General features: G+C 40.6%; 1 protein-coding gene across 9 annotated transcripts in view; it reads right to left on the bottom strand.

Annotated features, from left to right (window-relative positions):
• The window catches only part of tenm1 (teneurin transmembrane protein 1), a 1611625-nt gene that overhangs the window by 21419 nt on the left and 1566384 nt on the right, over positions 1-23822 (bottom strand). For all 9 annotated transcript variants that reach the window (XM_052021038.1, XM_052021037.1, XM_052021042.1 and 6 more), the window contains 2 exons: positions 13839-14135; positions 2277-3885 (listed from right to left, as the gene is read on the bottom strand). In XM_052021038.1, coding sequence (XP_051876998.1) covers positions 2277-3885; positions 13839-14135 — 1906 coding nt within the window. The remainder of the gene's footprint in view (positions 1-2276; positions 3886-13838; positions 14136-23822) is intronic.

The following is a 23822-nucleotide window of genomic DNA, read 5'->3' as shown; positions in this document are numbered from 1 at the left end:
AAGGATGATGGGCAGAAGGAGCCAGGTGGGGAGGAGGAGGGGTGGAGTTGGGAGACAGAGGCAGATGAGTGATAGGTGGAAGCAGACAAGGAAAAAAACAACAGATGGAGCCAGATGGGGTGAAGGGAGGGTGAAAGGCAGGGACATATGGGCTACAGTGCTGGAATCTGATAGGGAGGAGGTAATGGGAACCATTAAGAGAGAGCTGAAGGGCATACGGGGGTGGGAAGGGTTATTTGAAATTGGAAAGGTCAATGTTCATTCCATTGGGTTGTAGACCACCAAGGCAGAATATAAGATTTTGTTCTTCTAAAAGGTGGTTTTGGGTTGTTGGTACCCAGAGTAAACCTATGGACCAAGAGTAGATATGGCCTATGCAATGTTATGGAGATTAATGGGAGCCCAGAGGACCGGGAAAAATTTTAGAAACCAGCAAAAGTTAACTAAAAAAAATTACAAAGGGGGAGAGGGTAGAGCATGAGAGAAAATGAGCAAATGAAAGAAAAACAGACAGGAAGAGTTTCTGTTGGTATATGAGGAGGAAAAAAAAATCTAAAATAAACAGTGGTCCCTTAGAGGATGGGATTCTAAGAGACTGGGGAATTAATAACAGGAAATAGAGCAATGGCAAAATATTCTAAATATTTATTTTGGATCAGTCTTCATAGCCAAAGACATTAAAACATCTCAAAAGTAAAAGATAATCATGAGGCTCTTGGGAGGAGTTTAAAATGATTTCTAATACTGGAGAAAAAGTATGAAACAAACTAATAGGATTGAAGGCTGACAAGTCACTTGGATCTGATGGCCTGCATTCTAGAAGTAGATGCAAAGAAAGTGATTGTAAACTCCTAAAATTCTCTAAATTCCAGTAGTTGGAGTGTATATAGATTTCCAGAAGGAATTCAATAGGACACCACATGAAAAATTACTGCACAAGGTGTGAGCACATAGGGATGGGGGCAATATATTGGCTAATTGATGTAAAACAAAGAAAAAACAGAATAAATTGGTCATTTTCAGGTTGATAATTAGTAACTGGTGGGATGCCGCAGAGATCAGTCCTGGGGCCTCATCTATTTCCAATCTATATTAATGATTTGAAAGAAGGGACTGCGTGTACTGTAAGCAAATTTGCTGATAATTCAGTGAAAGATGGCACAGCAGGCTGCAAAGAGGATAAAAAAAACTGCATCAGTACAGTTTTTGTTTCCAAATTTAAGGAAATGCAATATTTGCATTGGAGGCAGTGCAATGAAGGCTCACGAGCTTGATTCCTGGGATGAAGACATTAAGAGAGGTTGAGTAGATTAGGTCCATACTCATTGACGTTAAAAGAATGAGAAGTACTCTTATTGAAATATGTAAGATTCTGAAAGGGATGGATGTGAAGTGGATGTTTCTCTGAGAGGGGATATCTAAAATTAGGGTGCCTGTTTTCAGAATATGGAGTCATGACAGTGAGGAGGAATTTCTTCTCTCAGGGGTTGTGACTCTGAAATTCTTTACCCCCCCCCCCCCCAGAGCTGTGGAGGTGGGGCTTCATTGAATATATTCAAAGTGCAGATTGAAAGAAATTTGAACTACAGGGAGCTGAGGGGTATGGGGAGAGAATGGGTAAGTGACACTGAGGCTAACATTGGATCAGCTATGATCATACCAATAAAGGCAGAGCAGGTTCAAGGTGCTAATTGCCTTACTCCTGCTCCTGTTTCTTATGTTCTTATGTTCTCATCCAAAGCAATTTTGTGAATATGAAAAATAAATCCATGCAGAACAATCAAATCCTTTGGAAGCATTCCTTTGGCGATTACATAGAATATTAAACAAGTCTAAAGAAAATCGTACTTCCCTGCCCCAACCATTTTGGAAAGTCATCTTAAAAAGTCATGTTCTAAACTTCAGCAGATGTGCAAACTCTTACATACGATGGGATGGACTCTGACCTCATGATCTACCTTGTTGTGACCTTGCACCTTATTGCACTGCACTTTCTCTGTAGCTGTGATACTTCACTCTGTACTGTTATTGTTTTTACCTGTACTACCTCAATGCACTCTGTACTAACTCAGTGTAACTGCATTGTGTAATGAATTGACCTGTACGATCGGTATGCAAGACGAGTTTTTCACTGTACCTCGGTACAAGTGACAATAATAAACCAATACCAATATCAATACATGTTATGGATAATTTAACAGGTTTTAGGGTATGGGTAAATTTCCTCTGCTTACTGCAGAGAGATAGAAAATATCAAGTTGTACATTATTCCTTACCTGTGGTGAATTGTGTGATGTCCTGAACAGTGCTGACCGGGTTGTTGTTTTTAAATGAATACAGATTGAATGGAAACAGATTGTTGTTTAAGTCTTTCCAAAGATCATAGTTTGGTGTAGTCCAACGGCCAGACACAACATCATAATCACGGCGGCCTAAATGCAAGAGCTTGGTCAGGGGATCATAAAGCCCTCCATGAAAACCAATAATCACTTGAAAATCTGAGTTGGAATCTTGGTAAATATCTCCATAAGGTGTGTATTGCATCTGTTTAATAACTTGCCCAGAATTACTGAACACAGCCAGGGGAGTTCCTGTGTTATCACAGGTTACATAAAACTCTTCGCCATTGCTGACTTCCATAGCTATGAGATGGCCCTGAAGATCATAGTAGAGTGATGTGATTTCAGAGTTTGTATGGTTATAAATATGAGTGACTCTGGTTGGGTTAATGAGGTCTGCATAAAAAAATTGCAGGTGTTGTCCTGTGTTTGTTTTACGGGCCACACGCCTTCCTAGTCCATCATAACGGTACAACATACTCCAGCCTTCAGTATTACTATATGCTTTGTTGAGCAGACCATTGGAATTGTAGTCAAATATGGTATCTCCCCTCTGCTGGAGGAAGCCATCCTCATCCATTTTGTACTGAACTTCTCCAAATCTGGTAATCCTATCTCGCAGGTCATACCTCAGTGGGGTTAGGTGAGCACTATTTTCATAGCTCATCAAGTTAATATTTCCATTTAAGTCGTAATTGTAGCGCCATTGGGGCTTGTTGTTAATTGACACAGTTTGTAGTTGCCCGTCAGCATCATATTCATAGGAATGTTTTGTGAGATTGGTATCAGATCCCACTCTTACTTCACATACTATCATACGTCCCATGTTGTCGTACTGAACAGTCATCCAGTATGTAATAGATCTCAGGATCTCAAATTGGACTTCTCTCACTTGACCATTGGCATTGAATTTCTTTGTGTGTGTCATAACAGTGGTGGTTATAATCTGGTTGAGATCGTAGTAGATCACACTGAACTTTCCAAATTGTTCTGACCGGCCTGAGACATCGTCATGCCGATAAAGATCAATGGGCAGTGGAGTTTCATTAATCATAGCCTGCATGCTAGTAATTCGGAAGTTATTATAACTGTAGTCAAAACGAGCATTAACAAGGTCTTCATCACTGAACCTGAAGATTTGTCGAGCCACAAGTGGGCCTGTTTGTCTAAATCGGACTGTGCAGGTGAATCCTTCATGTATTAGCTGGATTGTTTTAATCACACCGGCTGCTTCATCATAAGTGAAGTTGACTTGAGTGGTGTCGTAAAGAATTTCGGAAAACTTGGACAGTTTAGTGTATTTGTAGACAACCATTCGTCCAGTGCCAAGAAATAATGTCTGGAGCAGGCGCCCATCCTCCATGTAATCCTGTATGATGGAGGCACTACTGTCAGGTGGAGTGTAGATATTCCTATAATACCCTACAGAGCAAATGGTCTGCATGGTGTGTCGAACCATACTGGGCATGGTGACTGAGAAAAGTCTATCAGTCTGATCATAGTCAAAAATGTATCTTCGTTGACTGTGCAACAGAAGTGTCACAGACTGTTGAAAAATAAAACTTAGTTATTTGATGACAATTCCAGATACCTGTAAAAACAATCTTGAAACAATTTCAGGACATATAACACAGTAATTTAAAGCAAACTTACTCTACAATTTATAATGCCAATATCATGTGGAAATAAGCAATGTGGGATCTCATCCCTGGTGAGTGTGGTCTCATACCACATGGCCTTGACGCCTCTTGAATTGTGAATTCAATGTAAATCAGGTGCAGAAAGTACTCAGGGCAGTCTTTCCTGAACACATTTTTTCACCTGCTTGTAATAACTTTTACTGTTTCCACAATACAAAACATGTTGCTCACACTGTTTAAATTTAAAATTGACTGCACGAAGATGCACATGAACAAAGTGGTATCCTGAGCAAGACAATTCAAGTATCACTCGTTATAAGAAACCACTCAGCAAAATTCACATATGAAACCTTCCTCATCAACAGTGAAGGATGTGAGAAACAAATAATTCCTTAACATGGGCGGTGGAGCCAGAGAAAGAGAACAGGGCAGCAGTGATTACATAACTAAATTAATGACATTATAATGTAAAAGGAGGCAATATGGAAGCAGATAAAGAAACAAAAGATGGGCTCAGAAGAGGTGCATGTGGTCACATCAGAATAGCAGTGATGTAAGAGGCCTGGAAACCTTAGTAGAAAAGGCTCCATGTCAGGAACATGGTGGAAGGAAGGCAGAGAGATCCCAGGGGTACAGCCTATTAGACCTTCACACTTATACTTAAAGCCTCACCTTATGCAGTGCAATTCTGATGGATTTGCTTCAGTCGTTGTCTCTAGCCCATACCTGCTGTCCAAGAACATTTTCCTCGACGCTCATTTTTCAGATGAACTGGAAATGACTTGAAAATGAATTGCTTAATTTTCAAGTTATTTCCAGTTCATCTCCTTTGTACACATATTTGTGTGTGTGGGTGTACATACATATGTGTGCATGTGTTTTTCTCCTCCTCCTTTGCTCTATTCCTTTTTAAATGCTTTTTCATCTGCAATAGAGGAATGTGGAAGCAGGAGTCGGCCATTCAGCTCCGTGAATCCACTCTGCTATTTGGCCAGATCATGCCTGATCTTGCTGATTCATGCCTGAACTCCATCCATCTGGGTGCGTCCTTACACCTGGCTACCACAGGAAAGCAAAAATGTAATGATCTTAGATTTAAAATGTGAAGTGAGCTAGTCTGCTGCATTTTGTGGGAGGCTTCTACAATTCAGCATCCTACCTGTGATTGTAAGGTTATCTGCCTTTGTTCTAGACTCTGCCAACAGAAGGAAAAATTTTCTTTCAGCCACACCATCAATTTATTTCAAAATCCGAAAAATTGTCCTTCTATCCATGTCCAGGAATTACAAACCCAGGTTATCCAATCTATCTTCATAATTTAATCCTTGGAGTCTTAGTTACATTCCAGTGATTCTATGCTGTATCTCTTTTATGTCTTACCAAGATAAGTTTACCAGAACTACACAGAGTAGCCAGAAGAAGTTTGCCCCAGGTTGGTAACAACCTTAGCAAAACCTTCTCCCTTTAATAATCTAACATTCTAATTATAAAGGCTAACATTAGCTTGATTATATCTCTGTGTCCAACCACTGCATTTTTGAGATTTGTGTTCATGGACTTAGAAATGTCTCTGAAGTTCAGATCAGATCAGATCAGATTCAGATCAGATTTCTTTATTAGTCACATGTACTTTGAAACAGACGGTGAAATGCATCTTTGCGTAGAATGTTCTGGGGGCAGCTCACAAGGGTCACCGTGCTTCCAGCGCCAACATAGCATGCCCACAACTTCCTGACCCGTACATCTTTGGAATGTGGGAGGAAACCAGAGCACCCAGAGGAAACCCACACAGTCACGGGGAGAACTTACAAACAGCGGCCAGAATTGAACCTAGGTTGCTGGCGCTGTAATAGTGTTAGTTCACAGTTTATCATAATTTAAAATGTAATTGGATCCATTTTTCTGATGAAAGTGGGTGATCTCACTTTACCTGTGCAGGAATTCATTTGCACAGTTTTGTCCACTCATTTATTCTATCAATGTCACTTTGGTAACTTCAAGGTTTTTGTCTGCACTTGTCGCTATGTCACCAGCTGCATGATTGACAAGTGTGCACTTATGGCTCTCTACTGCATTCTCATGGCCCAACATTTCCCTTGCTCTACCATTGCTATCAGGCCAGGGAATCCCAAGAGCAGGAGTAGGCACACCTAAAAATGAGGTTTCAATCTGCTGAAACTGCACCACAGTACCACATGTATGCTAAACTGCAAAAAGAGCATGCAAGAAGCAGAACTAAATGATCTGGTGATCAAAGCTCTACAATCCTGCCACATCTAGCCGTTAATGGTGATGGACAATTAAACAGTTAACAGGAAGAGGAGGTCCAAGAACATCCCATACTCATCAATGATGGGCATTAGTATGTGAGTGCTAAAGGCAAAATTGTTTTTGTTCAGCCATTCCTAAGCGGATGATTCATCTTGAATGCCTCCTTAGATCTCAACCATTACAGAGACCAGTCTTCAACTAATTTGATTCATTTCACACGATATCAAGAAATGGCTAAGGTCACCGGACAAAACAAAGGCCATAGGACTAGAAAACATCCTGGTTGTGCTTCTAAAGTTGTCACATCTCCAGCCAATCTGCTCCAGTATGGTTAAAACACTGGCATCTACTGACAATATGGAAAATTGTCCAGGTATGTGCTGTCCATAAAAATCTAATCTGACTGGTTACCATTCAATCAGACTAATTTCAATCATCAGCAAAGGAATGGAAGGTGTTTTTGACAATGCCATCCTGAGGCACTTTATCACCATTTACCTGCGTATTGTTGCCTAGTTTGGGTTTTACCAGGGCCACTTAGCTCTCCAAACATGGAGCAAAGAGCTGAATTCTAGAGATGAGGTGGGAGTAATTGCCCTTGACGTCAAAGTAGCATTTGATGAGCATGGAATCAAGGATGCCTGGTAAAATTTAAGTCAATAGGCTTTAAGAGGAAAACACTCCAATGGTGGGAATCATACCATGCAATAAAGAAGGATGGTTGTTGGATGCCAATCATCCCAGCCCAAGGACATCACTGAGTATCTCAGGGCAGTGTCATGGGCCCAACCACTGTCTGTTACTTTAAAGATGACCTTCCCTTCATCATCTGGTCAAAGATATCTGAAAATGAAGCGGTCTGTGTTTGTATGCAGCAAAACCTCAGCAACATTCAGATGGCAAATTACATTCACACCACAGAAGTGCCAGACAGTGACTACCTCTAACAAGAGGGGGTTTAACCACTTACATCTGTCTTTCAATAGCATTACAACAGCATTACAATGCGTCTGCCACCATCAACACCTCGGGGGAGTCATCACTGATCAGAAGTTTAAGTCCACCAGTCACATAAACACTATTTTCCTCCTCTGTTTCCAGCTTGACCATCTTGGTCAGCAGCTCGTCCAACTCAGTCCAATCTTTGCTCCACTTCCTGCCACTCAATCTACCTCGTTGTGGCCCTTGCACCTTATTTGTTTACCTCCACTGTACTTTCTTTGTGATGGTAACTGTAACACTATATTCTGCATTCTGTTATTGCCTTTCTCTTTGTACTACCTCAATTTACTTATATTTTGGAATGATCTGTATGGATGTAAAAGAAAGTTTTTCACTGCATCTTGGTACATGTGACAATAATAAACCAATTACCAATTACCACTGTACAGATGGTAAATAGGTTGGTAGTCCCAGGGAAACAACGCTACCTACCCTGTAATCAATGATGTAGATACATGGACAAACAGTGCTCAGGAGCATGTCTTGAATCAAAGAAGTTTGCAAGCATTGCTTCTGACACACAGGCTGATCCAGGAGAAACTGTAAGAAGCATTTCAGGCACATGCCTGACCCAGCAGGGACTGTGACCAGTGGCTTAGACATACAGCTCCAGAGAGGTTGCAAACAGTGACTTAAATTTATCTGGTTCACTGACAATTCTCCTGCCATTCCACATGTTCAAGTGTTCTGACTCACGTTGGTGCTAACAGAATCACTGGTAGTGGATGCCATCTGCTAATGCAAGGGCTGAGAGATTGGGCTGTGTGCCGGCCTCTGTGATGTGCTCACCACTGCAGTGGTCACCCCTTCTGGAGTGGAAGATAAGAAGTTTTAGAAGGTGATAGTTACTTGAGTGTTGATGGTTCTTGGTAGACATTGCTCATTATCTTTCTCTCTGTCATCTATTTCTTGGCCTATGTCCTAATCAGAATAATAATTTGCTTTCATATCTAAGAGTTTTAGTATTTGTTCCAGATTTGACAAGAGATCTGTAGCCAAGATTTCTGAATGTCTTCAGGATTTTCTGTACAAAGAACTCCCATATGGGAGTACAGGGAAGTGCTTGGTGTCCAGAACTTAAGTTTTTCTCATTTATCTGGTGGAATGTGATTGATAGTGGCACTGACTAATTGCCTTCCAAATTGATCTCCCTTTTTTTTGATAAAAAACATCTCCCCATTGTCTTGTGCCTTCTCCATATGGTTTACCAGAACCTAAAAATTCATCTGCCTTATATCACTATGGTGCAATATATCAATGTAGCATGTCTCTGGGGTCACAGCCTGATCTGCCTTAAATATTCAATAATGTTGCTTTAAGCAGAGTAAATCCTTCAAATTGCTCAGGAGTGTCTATGTACTCTTAAAATTAATATGGAAAATTAGTAATAATGTGCACATGAATCATTAAAATAATAACATGGAGGGCAAGTGACGAAATTGTGATGGTGTATTACAGAAGGAGGAAGTGATGTGACAAGGAGAGAAGTAAAAGATAAGTTCAGAGAAATTTTAAATGCTTACAACAGGAGAACAGAGGAGGACAGAAGCATGGAAAATTTGAAGAGAAGGGTCCCATATTCAGCATAGAAAATGCAAAGATCTCCCAAGGGTACAGACCATTATCTGCTCATTTTGTGTGTCTTTCATTTTTTTAGCGAACAACAGATTTGCTGTGCAATATTAGCATTCTGTTTCTTTTTCAACCCATTATTTTTTCTTCTCTTTCTATTACCTTTTCTTTCTTAAAATGGTCCAAGATGCATTTGAAAATAAGTAAATGAACTATCCCAACATTATAGTTGTTTCTCGACATATAAAGGTTATAAATATAAATTAGATATAATTAATACAATAGAAAAAGATATATACATCACATTTAATAAAACAAAAATCAATTTTAATTCATTAAACCAACTTGTATAAATTTTAATTATAAAAAGGAAAGTTTTATCCTCATGATACTTTCTTAAGTTTCAACTTGCTCTTGAATAATGAGGGAAAAGTACAATTAGTAACTTAGTGGCATGTGTATTTTAGCACAAGATGGTGTGCTATCCCTCTTTGCATAATGGATGTAGCATTTTGATCTTTGTGCATGGTATGCTTTTGTGATGACAAAATAATATACACTACAATGTTTTAACAATGTATTATGTGTGTTAGAATTCTTTCTACTAAACTGAAACTTGATAGCTTAATAAGAAATGTCACTGTTCAGTGAAGATCTGAATCAACAACATGAAAAAAAACTTAAGATGTATTCCTGTTTTATGGCTGAATTTCATTACCTCCAATGGGAGGATTGGAGTTGCTTTTAATGTTTGCTATGGCTGTAATTAGCTTCAGTACTTCTGATTCAATAAGCCTAGTTTAGAATCATGTTGGTAAGCATTATAAATATTGCTGGAAGTATGGATGGCATATAAAGGCAGCCTTAGCATTGATTGTGGTGTTCCTGGGCGGGGAAACTTTGTCACTCACAATCAATTTCATATCAAAGGATGACCACTTGCATCAGGTGCCTGAGTATAGTTGGTCCCACGAAAGCTATCATGGAAATGAAACAGAGAGAAAGTAATGAGCTGGAAATGAATCATGTTGATATAGACAGATTTTTCCAAGTCAGTGGCACAGTTAATAGAGTAGTTGCCTCACAGCGCCAGAGACCTGGGTTCAATCTTGACCTTGAGTGCTGTCTGTATGCGGTTCTCCCTGTGACTGCGTGGGTTTCCTAAGATGTGCAGGTTGGGAGGTTAATTGGCCATTAAAAATTGCCCTTCATGTGTAGGCGGATGGTAGAATCTGGGGAGAGTTGGTGAGAATAGGGGGAGAATAAAATATAGGATTAATGTAGGATCAGTGTAAATTGATGTTTGATGGTTGGTGGACTCAGTGGTCTGAAGGGCCTGTTTCCAAGATGTACGGCTCCATGACTCTATGACAATGCAGAAGATGGCCATTCAGAACATCATGACTATGCCAGTTCCTTTGAAAGAGCTATTTAACTGATCTCATTTTCCTGCTCATTTTACACAGCTCTGAAAGTTTTTCTTGTCCAAGTCTATATCCAGTGAACTTCTGAATGTTTCTCGTGGATCTGCTTCTATCAGCCAGATCATAAATATTTCATAAATGGAGGAAACTGAGGGTGGGGAAGAGGAGTAACCAATGATTCGCAGTGGCCACAAGGCTCTTTGTCCATAGCTCAAGTCAGTGCCATTGTTTCCAATTTACTTCCTGAGTCGTTTTCACAGGATTACAGGAATTACAGCACTGGATCACAAGATCACAAGACAAAGGAGCAGAAGTAGGCCATCTGGCCCATCGAGTCTGCTCCATGAGTTAAACTAATACTATTCCTATCTAGCCCCAATTTCCAGCCTTATCCCCATATCCCTTGATACCTTGACTAATTAGATACCTATCAATCTCCCCCTTAAATGCCTCCAATGATCGGGCCTCCACAGCTGTACATGGCAAAGAATTCCATAATTTCACTACCCTCTGGCTAAAGAAATTTCTCCTTATCTCTGTTTTAAACCAGTACCCTCTAATTCTAAGATTGTGCCCTCTGGTCCTGGACCCACTCACCAAGGGAAACACCTTAACCACATCTACTCTGTCCAGTCCTTTCAACATTCTAAATGTCTCTATGAGGTCCCCTCTCATTCTTCTGTACTCCAGTGAGTACAGTCCAAGAGCTGACAAACACTCATCATATGTAAGCCCTTTCATTCTGGGAATCATCCTCGTAAATCTCCTCTGAACCCTTTCCAACATCAGCACATCCTTCCTAAGATAAGGGGACCAAAACTGGACACAGTATTCCAAATGAGGCCTCACCAGTGCTCCATAGAGCCTCAACAACACTTCCTTACTTTTATACACTATACCTCTCGAAATGAATACCAACAAAGCATTCGCTTTCCTTACCGCTGATCCGACCTGGTGGTTAACCTTTAGGGTATCCTGCACTTTTTACCCCCAAGTCCCTTTGTACTTCTGTACTTTGAATTTTCTCCCCATCTAGTTAATAATCTGCCCATTTATTTCTTTTTCCAAAGTGTACAACGGCACATTTCTCAACATTGAATCTCATCTGCCATTTCTTTGCCCATTCTCCTAAGCTATCTAAGTCTCTCTGCAGCCTTCCTGTTTCTTCAATACTCCCTACTACTCCACCTATCTTGGTGTCATCTGCAAACTTAGCCACAAAACCATTTACTCCATCATCCAAATCATTAATGTACAAGGTAAAAAGAAGCGGCCCCAACACCGACCCCTGCGGAACACCACTGGTAACCGGTAGCCAACCAGAACAAGATCCTTTTATTCCCACCCTTTGCTTTCTGCCTACCAGCCAATGCTCCACCCATTCTACTATCCTACCTGTAATTCCAAGAGCTCTCATCTTATTAATCAGCCTCTTGTGTGGCACCTTGTCGAAGGCCTTTTGAAAGTCTAAATACACAACATCCACAGCCTCTCCCTTATCCACACTACCTGTGATTTCCTCAAAAAACTCCAATAGGTTGGTCAGACAGGATCTTCCCTTCAGGAAACCATGCTGGCTTGGACCTATCTTGCCTTGCACCTCTAGGTATTCCATAACGTCATCCTTGAGGATCGATTCCAATATCTTTCCCATCACCGATGTCAGACTAATAGGTCTGTAATTTCCTTTATGCTGCCTCCCACCTTTCTTATACAGCGGAACTACATTTGCGACCCTCCAGTCCTCCGGAACCATGCCGGAGTCTATGGATTCCTGGAAAATCATCACCAATGCCTCTGCAATCTCTAAAGCCACCTCCTTCAGAACCTCATCTGGTCCAGGAGACTTATCTGCCTTTAGTCCATTTAGCTTCCCGAGCACCTTCTCTCTCGTAATCTTAACTGAACTCAGTTCCATCCCTTGAGACCCCTGACTATCCGGTATATTGCTGATGTCCTCCACAGTGAAGACCAATGCAAGTTCCTCTGCCATCTCTTTGTTATCCATTATAATCTCTCCCGCACTGTTTTTGATTGGTCCTATATCAACCTGTGTCTCTCTTTTACTCTTCATATATTAAAAAAAACTGCCAACTTCCTTTCATAATTCATCTTTTCTTTCCTAATGACCTATTTAGTTTCTTTCTGCAGGTTTTTAAAAGTTTCCCAGTCTTCTGTTTTCCCACCAATTTTTGCTTCCTTGTATGCCCTCCCTTTTGCTCTTATTTTAGCCTTCACCTCTCTTGTTATCCACATTTGTGCCTTTTTTCCATTCAAAACCTTTTTTCTTGGAATATATCGATCCTGCATTTTCCTTATTTCTTGTAGAAATTCTATCTATTTCTGCTCTGCCGTCCCTCCAACTAGCTTACTCTTCCAATCAATATGGGCCAGTTCCTCTCTCATGCCACTGTAATTTCCTTTGTTCCACTGAAATATCGATACACCTGCTATTAGCTTCTCCTTCTCAAATTTGAAACTGAACAATCATATTGTGATCACTAGTTCCTAATGGTTCCTTTACCTTTAGTTCCCTAATTACCTCTGGTGTGTTACACAGCACCCAGTCCAAAACAGCCGATCCCCTGGTGGGCTCATCAACAAGTTGCTCCAAAAAGCCATCCCTTGGACTCTCCACAAACTCGCTGTCCTGAGATCCACTGCCTTGCTGGCTTTCCCAATCCACCTTCATGTTAAAATCCCCCATAATTATCTTAACGATGTCTCTCTGACATGCTTTTTCTATTTCTAACTGTAACTTACAGTCCACATCTTGGCTGCTGTTAGGGGGCCTGGAGAAGGTCTTTTGGCTACAGTGCTCTTGCATATAACTTTATTTTCCCTCATTTTCCTGCTTTTGAAATTTATGGTCTATTGCCTTTGAAAGGAAATTTAATCCTCAATTTAGTAGCTACTTGTGATGAAATATCCCATGGTGTTTTAAAGCATTTTTTATTTATATCTTTTGAAGACCATCAAATTTAGTTTTTGGGTTTGAATGATGGGCTTAATTTTTCTTTGCTTAATTAAACCAGCTATCACAGATTTATTTGACTGGAAATGTGTCACACGTTGGCAGGATGGGAGTGGAGCTGCAGGAAGTAACACCTGATATGGTGTATCATACCTCTTGTGGCAGCAAGTGAGCTTCACATCAGTCAGGAACACACCCGAAAACAACAGTGAACATGTCGCTGGACATTAACCTAACTACAAAAGTCACTAAAGTCAAAACCTTGGAACAGAAAGAACTGAATAAGCAATGAGAATGAGATGAGCTGCACCATTACAGCAGTGGATCACACTGGGGTACTTATAACACTTGTGTTGCTTGTAGGTGGTCTCTTGGCTCAATCTAAACATACAGTGCAACATAATTTAACCACAGAGCTCTCGGTTTCTCTCCCCACATGTTCCTGTCAGAGCAGAATCAAAATCACTTCCTCTGATTTGTAGTTTCAGCATGTAATTATAGTTCAGATTAGCAACCTCAGTTCATGCATTGGGTCTAAACGTATTGTGCAATGGCTTTTGCTAGAAACACTGGAAATTAGCTATTTTGAAACCACAGAGCAGTGCTTTTGTGTTACCTTTTCTGAGTAAGTGTAACTCCATATCTTTCCATCTGCCAGCACTCTGGATATAATCCTGCCACTCTGATCATATTCCATTCTTTCAACCCAAGTTCCTCGTTGAATGCCTGTCACCAGTCCCATCGGGGAATATGTGACATTGACCTCATTGAAATTGTTACTGGGCGTCCACAGAACCGGGCGTCCTGATCGGTCATACTGGATCTTGAGAGTGAACTTGCGATGGTCGTCGTAAATCTTTCCAATCCTGGTGACCCGGTCAAAGTCTATAGACAGTAGGTTTCTGTTGTGAGCCTAATGACAAATAAAACCGAATTAGCAGAAGTCATTAAAGGCTTTGCTTTAACCAACATGATCAGGATAAAAGATAAAGCAAAGTAGGTTATGATATCTGATGTAAAAAAGACCAGCTACACTCCTAATTTATTTTCTCCAGGATTCTCCATGAAGCCCTTGGGGATCTCAGCAGTGTTGACACAAGAGGGGAAAGTTCAATCTCTTTGAGTGGTCAGGTTTGGCCTAGTTTAAATGTGCTTACTGACAGCACCTCTTCACTCAGATTTGGCAATTTCTGCATTTAATTCACTGCATCAGGTACATGTAGAATCCTCCTTGGGAGAGGCAATTTTAAGATGACAATCAATCATTAAAAACACTTCTCACAGGATGTTGGAAATTTAACTCGGTGTGAATAAGGTTTCCAAGCTTCAAGCAGCAGAAATGCAAAGAGCTGAAGCATTGACAGGTGATCTCTCAAAAAACACTGCAACCTCACACCTTTCTGAAAGCTCCCTTTCCATTGGTTGTGTTTGGAGAATGAATTGTAAAGCTTTGGAAAAAGTTTTGTTGAGTTTTTTGGTCAGTTTGTGAACTTTGCTTTTCACTTCCCAGATATTACAGGCCAAATATCCCAAATAATTCCAAATATCCCTGTGAACGCTGCTTGAAAATGGATACAATGGGATCCAGAGGAAGACCACCATGAGGAACAGAGTCCCAGCAACAGCAGGAGGCAACTCCTCTTATACCTGCTGTTTCACAGTTGAGAGGGGGTCAGCAAGTCACAATAAGTTACAACTTCCACACATAGAAATTTATTGCCTTTAAAATGTCTGAATACCACTGTCTGAGAAGCTTTACCAATGGCTATCATATTAACAAATGCCCTCTGTTTCTTTGTTCCAACTTCCTCCCAGGGCTGTGCCAGAGATGTGTGCAACATCTCACATTCAGCTGTACACATGTGTACAGACTGGGAACTGTTTTCCAGACTGGGCATATATATCAACTTTGCTTGTGATGAAGCCAGTCGGAACGAGTGGGTGCTTGGTTTTGTGACTCTGACTGGTGCATGGCATCAGCAACTGCACATGTGTGGCAAATAAGATGCCCTCAAATCACCCAAGTGTGGTCCTCAACCAGATACACCTCTATCAAGGTGTAACTGGTGTGCAACCATGAAAATATTTTTATGAAAGGGCATGCTAGATTCCAAGCAGATACCATGCTGCCTTTCTCCTGCTGTGGCCCATCAACACTGATTTCTTTCCAGCTCCAAGCAGAATTATCAGCTACCTGCTCAAACAAGGTGTGGTATGAATAGTATTGGTGGTAAAAGAGTGGTTGTTACTCTGAAGCTGCTCACATTGTTGTACTATGTTGCATGGTTTAAGTGTTCTTTGTTGCCACATTATTTGTGGACAGTCTCCGGAGCCAATCTCTGAAGCTCCAGTGTATTAAACAGCCATTCCTACTTGCAGCTTCTGAGGTTTACAGGAACTTGTTCAGCACCTTGTCTCGCAGTCTAACAGAGAACTCGGACATTGCACAAGGGTTGCCCCTTTAAAACACAGATGATGCCAATCATGTGGAACTAGCCAGGCCTAAGTACAGGATAATCAAAACTGGGTGACAACAAGAAATTTCACTGAACAAATCAACAGTCTGAAAATATGTTTCAGGTGCTTGACTTATCAGAAAGGTTTCTTCAACATATACTAGCCTAGGTCAACAGAATAGTGGTTTTGCGTTGAGTGTGTCACCACTGCAAGGATTGGAGGCATAAATACAAGAGAAGTCAGCACATTTTGTTGGCCAAGCCGCCTTCACTCCCATGAAGTTAACCTCGATTCTTGCAATCCACCCATCAGACTCCCTGTCTCAAATTGTTGAGCTTCCAACCTAATAAAATTGGAGCTTACATTACTGAAAACATGAGAAATGCAGAAGGAATAGCTGAGTGTGAAAAAGAACATTAAAAAGGCTACCGGCAAATAGCAAAATAGCTATTATATAAAATAAAATAAAAATGAAGGGTTTTCTGAACAATAAAATAATGGGTTAGGAAAGTATGGAGCTTCTGTTTCCCACCATTCCATACAAATTAAAAACACCATTGGCTTTCACTAGCAAAACTACTTAAGAGAAGAATTTGGTGTCAAAATAATTATGTGAATCCAAATAATTGGAGGTTAGTACTAACATTATATAAAATACCCCTGTGCATACACCTGTGGTTAAAATCCTTTGGCTTCAATAGCAGGGGAGGCAGGTTGATCAGTTCTGAGAGCTCATTACTGAGGTCCTTTTAGCTACCATTCTCTGAGCCTCATTTGAACTGTACCCCTTCCCTCCCATCCCTCATCTTCATATCCCCTCTCCCATCAACATCACACTCACCCATGGGTACTCCTACCACCTTTCTGCTACACATTGCAGCACCCAATGTGTCATGGTTAACATTCAGTCCTCCAATATTGGTAATGCATTATCACCAGGTATGGAAAGTTGTACTTTTGTCAACTTGTGTCAACAACATTGTCTTGCATTTATATTGAAGCCTTAATGCAATTAAACTTAACAAGCACTTCACAGATTCATTTAAATTATAGAAAAACAGCCTGCAGAACTTGTATAAATTTTGCTGCACCAAACACTTGTGAATAGAAACAGCATTAAGAATTGTGCAATAGAAGGCTGAAATATTGGTAGCTACAGGTCCATCATTGATGTTACAGAGATATCGCAATGATGGTTTGCTTCAGATACCTGATCAAAGCATTAAAAAGAAAGACTTGCATTTAAATGGTGTCTATCAGGCAATCCCAAAACACTTTTCAACTAATGAAGAACTTTTGAAATGTAGCCACTGTTGTAATATGTAACTATTCTGCCTGAGGCATGTTTTACCAATGCATCAATTGAATTTCAATGCATAAAATTCCTGAAGGAGGCAACCACTTTTCTCAAGATCTATGATCTTCAAGCAATTAATTTTGTTTTGATAAATGAAACATATTAATACACAGGAATATGCATAAGTAGCACAAAACATGATAAATTATTCTATTGATCAATCTTAACATATATTTTTATTATTCTGTTCTTTGAGTTCTGGTGCAAATGCAGAATTCAGTGATTTGGATGATAAATCAAGTTTATTTAAAATTTCTTAGATAAAATACAACCATAAAACCTAAAATAAATTTCCAAAGTGTTACCTTTAACTTTTGAACCAAAATTTACATATTGTGATTTGAAAAGTAGTGTTCACTTTTCCAGTTTCTTGTTGAAACCCTTTGTATGTGCTTGAGTACATCCTTTGTACCATGTTTTGGCTCAAACATGTAAACAACTTTCCTATGCAAATACAACAGTCTCAATCTGCTTGTGGCAACGCATTTCCTGGTTTCTGATGTTGCAGTGAACAGAGCTCTAGTTTCTCATGTCACTCCTCATAACTGGTTTCAGTAGTTTGTAATTGCACGGCCCTTTCATAATTGGTTGCCAAACAAGATGCACAGAGTATTCTAACCACGGCCTAACATATTTCATAAATTTACTTCTACTGTTTTACTCATGTCCTATGCCACATTTATAAGAATAAAACTGCTGTCAGTATTTTAACGTCTTTATTGCCTGAAATCTTATTTTAGAGAACTATGTATTTGAGGCTTTCTATTCTTTTTTTCTTTCATACCTTCCATGTATTCCTCTCAAACTACATGACACCAGAAGTATCCAGTTTAGTGTCATCTGCCTGCACATTCTGCCTATTTGTGAAATTTTTAAATAACAATAAATTTTAAAATGTTGCATCCTATCCCTAATTCCATTTCATTTATATAAACTGAGAATAATGTAGACCCAACACTAACTCATAGCACATTTCCCTTCCAGCGTTCTTTCGATTTGAACAGCATGCATTTGCCTTAATTTTTAATTTAATGTTCAATTTTCTATCCATGCTTTTTTCCACTATTGACATTGACACACATACTTTTTTGCAAACATTTTCTGAGAAATGTATTTTACCCATCCAATTGGGCATTTCTTTCACAACTTCATTAAGATTGTCAAACACAATTTTGTTTAATCTGTTTATCTTCTATCCCATCTCAAATGAAGCTATTATATTGGTTACTCCATGGTACCATTTCATTGAAAAAAGATTGAAGAACTGCATACAGAGATTCTGCTATATCCTCTTCAATTCATTGCAAAAGCCTTAGGTGCATACCAACATTTAGGGATGTTTGCAAATTCCTTTAAACAGCTATCTCCATCAATTGTTCGCTATATTCCATTGGGTAGCAATTCTCTGTCTCCACCATAACTTAACCCTTCCAAATAAACCTCCATTTCTAAGCAGTCTCATCCTTTCTTAACTTATTCTTTTGCTTTTCATGAAATCCTTCATTTTTATTTTATACTAAGTAACAGCCATTTTACTATTTGCTTCTAAACCTTTTAATGTTCCCTTTCACCTTCCGGGTATACATTCTGTATTACTCATGATATATTCAGCAATGTAAGATTAATTTTATTTGATTAGTTTAAACCATAGAACCATAGAGCCATAGAACCATACAGCACAAAACAGGCCCTTCGGCCCACCATGTTGTGCCGTCCATCAAACCACCCTCACACTATCTAACCCTTTCCTCCTGCATATCCCTCTATCTCACATTCCTCCATGTACCTATCCAACAAACTCTTGAACCTGTCCAATGTATCTGCCTCCACCACTACCCCAGGCAGTGCATTCCATGCACCAACCACTCTCTGGGTGAAAAACCTCCCCCTGACATCTCCCCTGAACCTCCCACCCATAACCTTAAAGCCATGCCCTCTCGTCTTGAGCATTGGTGCCCTGGGAAGGAGGCGCTGGCTGTCTACTCTATCTATTCCTCTCAATATTTTATATACCTCTATCATGTCTCATCCTCCTCCTTTCCAGTGAATCAAGCCCTAGCACCTTAAGCCTGTGCTCATATTCCATACGCTCTAATCCAGGCAGCATCCTGGTAAATCTCCTCTGCACCCTCTCCAATGCCTCCACATCCTTCCTATAATGTAGCGACCAAAACTGAACACAGTACTCTAAGTGTGGTCTAACTAGAGTTTTGTAAAGCTGCATTATCACTTCGCGGTTCTTAAACTCAATCCCACGATTTATGAAAGCTAACATCACATAGGCCTTCTTAACTGCTCTATCCACCTGTGAGGCAACTTTCAGTGAACTGTGAATATGAACCCCCAGATCCCTCTGCTCCTCTACACTGCCAAGTACCTTGCCATTTACCTTGTACTCTGCCCTGGAGTTTGTCCTTCCAAAGTATACCACCTCACACTTCTCCGGATTGAACTCCATCTGCCACTTGTCAGCCCAGCTCTGCATCCTATCAATATCCCTCTGTAAGTTCCGACAGCCCTCCACACTATCCACAACACCGCCAATCTTAGTGTCGTCCGCAAACTTACTAACCCAGCCTTCCACCCCCTCACCTAAGTCATCTATAAATATCACAAAAAATAGAGGTCCCAGAACCGATCCCTGCGGGACACCACTAGTCACTGCCCTCCAATCCGAGGGCACTCCTTCCACCACAACCCTCTGCTTTCTACAGGCAAGCCAATTCCTAATCCACACAGCCAAGCTTCCCTGGATCCCTTGGCCTCTGACCTTCTGAAGAAGCCTACCGTGAGGAACCTTATCAAATGCCTTACTAAAATCCATATAGACCACATCCACTGCACTACCCTCATCAATCTTCCTCGTCATCTCCTCAAAGAACTCTATCAGGCTTGTGAAGCAAGATCTTCCCTTCACAAAGCCATGCTGGCTGTCCCTAATCAGTCCATGATTCTCCAGGTGTTCATAGATCCTATCCCTTAGAATCCTTTCTAACAGCTTACCCACCACAGACGTAAGGCTCACCAGTCTGTAATTCCCTGGACTATCCCTACTACCTTTTTTGAACAAAGGGACAACACTCGCCACCCTCCAATCCTCCGGCACCATCCCCGTGAACAACGAGGACTCAAAGATCCTTACCAGCGGTTCAACAATCTCCTCCCTCACCTCTCAAAGCAGCCTGGGGAAAATCCCGTCAGGCCCCGGAGATTTATCTGTCTTGATATTATTTAACAACTTCAACACATCTTTTCTCTTGATATCTACAACCTCGAGAACATTACCCTTACCAGCACTCCCTTCCGCGTCATCAAGACCCCTCTCCTCGGTGAATACCGAAGAGAAGTATTCATTGAGAACTCCTCCCACTTCCGCCGCCTCCAGGCACATTCTCCCACCTTTGTCTTTAATCGGACCTACCTTTACCCTAGCCATCCTCCTACCCTTCACGAACGTGAAAAAGGCCTTGGGATTTTCCTTAACCCTACTAGCCAAAGCCTTTTCATGTCCCCTTCTAGCTCTCCTCAGCCCTTTCTTAGGTTCCTTCCTCGCTACTCTATATTCCTCACGGGCCCTGTCTGAACCTTGCTGCTTATACCTTTTATATGCTACCTTCTTCTCCCTAACTAGTCGTTCAACCTCTCTCGTCACCCACGGTTCCTTCACCCTGCCATTCCTTCTCTGCCTCACCGGGACATATTTATCCCTAACATCCTGCATAAGATCCCTGAACATCGACCACATCTCCATGGTACATTTCCCTTCAAAAAGGACATCCCACTTTACACTCCCAAGTTCTCTCCTTATAGCCTCATAGTTCGCCCTTCCCCAATTAAATATCTTCTTGTCCTCTCTGCACCTGTCCCTGTCCATGACAATTTTAAAGGTTATGGAGCAATGGTCACTCTCCCCCAAATGCTCACCCACCAATAGATCCTTCACCTGTCTCCGTTCATTTCCTAAAACTAGATCTAGCATGGCATTCCCTCTAGTCGGCCTGTCGACATACTGTGTCAGGAATCCCTCCTGGACACATTTAACAAATTCCGTCCCATCTAAACCTTTGGCACTAAGCAGGTTCCAGTCTATATTTGGTAAGTTGAAGTCTCCTATTATAATAACCCTGTTATTTTTGCTTCTCTCCAAATACTGCCTGCTAATCTGCTCCTCTATATCTCTACCGCTACGGGGGGGGGGGGGGGGGGGGGGGCCTATAGAATACTCCTAGTAGAGTGACTGCTCCTTTCTTGTTCCTTACTTCCACCCATACGGACTCTAGAGATGATCCTTCGACAACATCCATCATTTCCACAGCCGTAACAGTGTCCCTGACCAGTATCGCCACCCCTCCTCCTCTTCTCCCCTCTTCCCTATCCCTCTTAAAACACCAAAAACCAGGAATATTCAATATCCACTCCTGCCCTGACGTCAGCCACATCTCAGTAATAGCCACAATATCATAGTCCCCCATACTTATCCAAGCCCTCAGTTCATCTCCCTTATTGCTGACACTTCTTGCATTTAAGTAAACACTTTAAGCTCTTTAATTATCCACACAGATATCACCTAGAAATTCTAGTGGACCAAAAGATTGTTGAAGCAGGGCTCCAATGACAGTTTTCTTCTTGTGCGGCCAATGGCATCATAAATTCTTTAATCAATTATTTGATGTCCAAGAATCGTGCTCAAGGCTGGTGTCAGGAGTGGTGATCAGTCTGATTGAGCCTGTGTCTTGGATTAAGTGTTGGGGTAGGGAGAGATGATCCGGGATGGGAAATCAGTGGTTTAGGAAGTGACATGGGAGTGATGGTTTTGGTGGCATTGTAGATCCAGAAGACAGAATGATTAAAGTAAGATACTTAACTGATAGGATTTTACTCAGCATAATGATGGGAGGGTCAACAATGTTAAGCCTCAGGATAATGAGGTCCAAAATTCCCCAAATGAAGGAATGTGTGGGCAATGACATCATCACACGTGTCATTAATGCAGGAGTGACATCAGGGTACAAGGGTAACCTAACCATGGAAATAAGGCCTGGAGTGACATGCTGCAGTCCAAAACTGGTTATTGCAATTCACACCAGAGAAACAAAATCAACTTTTCAATCTCTCAATACTGAAAAAGCAGGATTATGTAATTGAATTATTTGATGCACCCATTTATAACTTGTGGAAAATCATTTATTTTCTATTCAAACCATCATGCATTTTATGTCAATTTATTGCAATTATTGCTTTTATTAAAGTCGGGATATGTGGGAAATTTCAAAGGATAAATTACTTTTGCTCAATTTGATTTTTTAAAATTGAATCCATTGTACATTTGATGTCTGAAATCTTGATGGATTATTATGAGAAACTTAGAATAAACTGTTTACATATTTATTGAAAAAACTGTGATAACCAATGAATTAGAAGTGGAGCAGGCTGATGACACACAACAAGTAGTCTATTGTTCAGCAAAGTAAACCAATTTATTCAGTCTCTTTAAAGAATGGAGAGAACAGAAACTGTAGAAACTTCTCTCAATAAAAAATAGAGCAATTTCTCCAGGAAATCTATTAATTATGTGCAGAAAATCAGTCTCAGTCACTGAACATGATCGACAGGGGAATAGCTCAGTCATTTCCACATTTGCTCTGGCTGGCCACAATGCAGCATAATAAGCGGCATAAACTAATTTAACGAACAACATAACATGGCAGACTAACTTATTTACAAATTAAAACTCTTCCATTAGTTCTTCATATTTTGTAAAATCATACTTTTTAAAGAGTGATTTTTTATATTTTCTTCCTGTATTCTGCCTTTGCTGAAATCGTGACAGATGAACCTGATGCGCCTAAACTTTCCTGCCTCATTCTCCTAGTACTTACTCTGGGATTAACATAGAACATAGAACAGTAGAGTACAGGAACAGGCCCTTCGACCCATGATGTCTATGCCGAACACGATGTCAAATCTTCTGCCTACACCCAATCCATATCCCTTCCATATTCATATTCATGTGTCTATATAAAAGCCTCTTAAACACCTCTATCATACCTGCTTCCACCACCAGCCCTGGCAGCCCGTTTCAGGCACGTGCCATTCTCTATGTAAAAAATTTGCCCAGCATATCTCCCTTAAATTATCCCGCTCTCACCTCAAATGCATGTCCTCGAGTATTTGACATTTCTACCATGGGAAAAGATTCTGACTGTCTACCTATTTGTGCCTCTCATAATTTTGTAAACTTTTATCAGGTCTCTCCTCAGCCCCCAACGCTCTAGAGAAAACAACCCAAGTTTATTCTACCTCTCCTTACAGCTCATATCCTCTAATCCAAGCAGCATCCTGAATGGTTCATGAACCCATGAACATGACCTCATTATTCCTCCTTTGTACTATTTATTTATTTTTTGTAACTTATAGTAATTTTCATGAATTTATATCTTGCATTGTATTGCAGCCACAAGATAACAAATTTCACAACATATGCCAGTGTTAGTGATAATAAACCTGATTCTGATTCTGACATCCTGGAAAACCTCTTCTGTACCCTTTCCAAAGCTTCCACATCCTTCCTGTAATGGGGTGACCAGAATCACACACAATACACCAAGTGAGGTCAAACCAAAGTTTCGTATAGCTGCAACATGACTCCCTTACTTCTATACTCAATGCCCCCCAGCAATGAAGGCAAGCATGCCATACACCTTCTTTACCAACCTATTTACTTGTGTGGCCAGTTTCAGGGACCTGAGGACTTGCACTCCAAACTCCCTCTAACATCAATGCTGT

The sequence above is a fragment of the Pristis pectinata genome, chromosome 8, assembly GCF_009764475.1.
Source record: "Pristis pectinata isolate sPriPec2 chromosome 8, sPriPec2.1.pri, whole genome shotgun sequence".
Classification (NCBI taxonomy): domain Eukaryota; kingdom Metazoa; phylum Chordata; class Chondrichthyes; order Rhinopristiformes; family Pristidae; genus Pristis; species Pristis pectinata.
The sequence above is the reverse complement of the archived record's forward strand: the minus strand, read 5'-3'. Positions and strand labels throughout refer to the sequence as shown.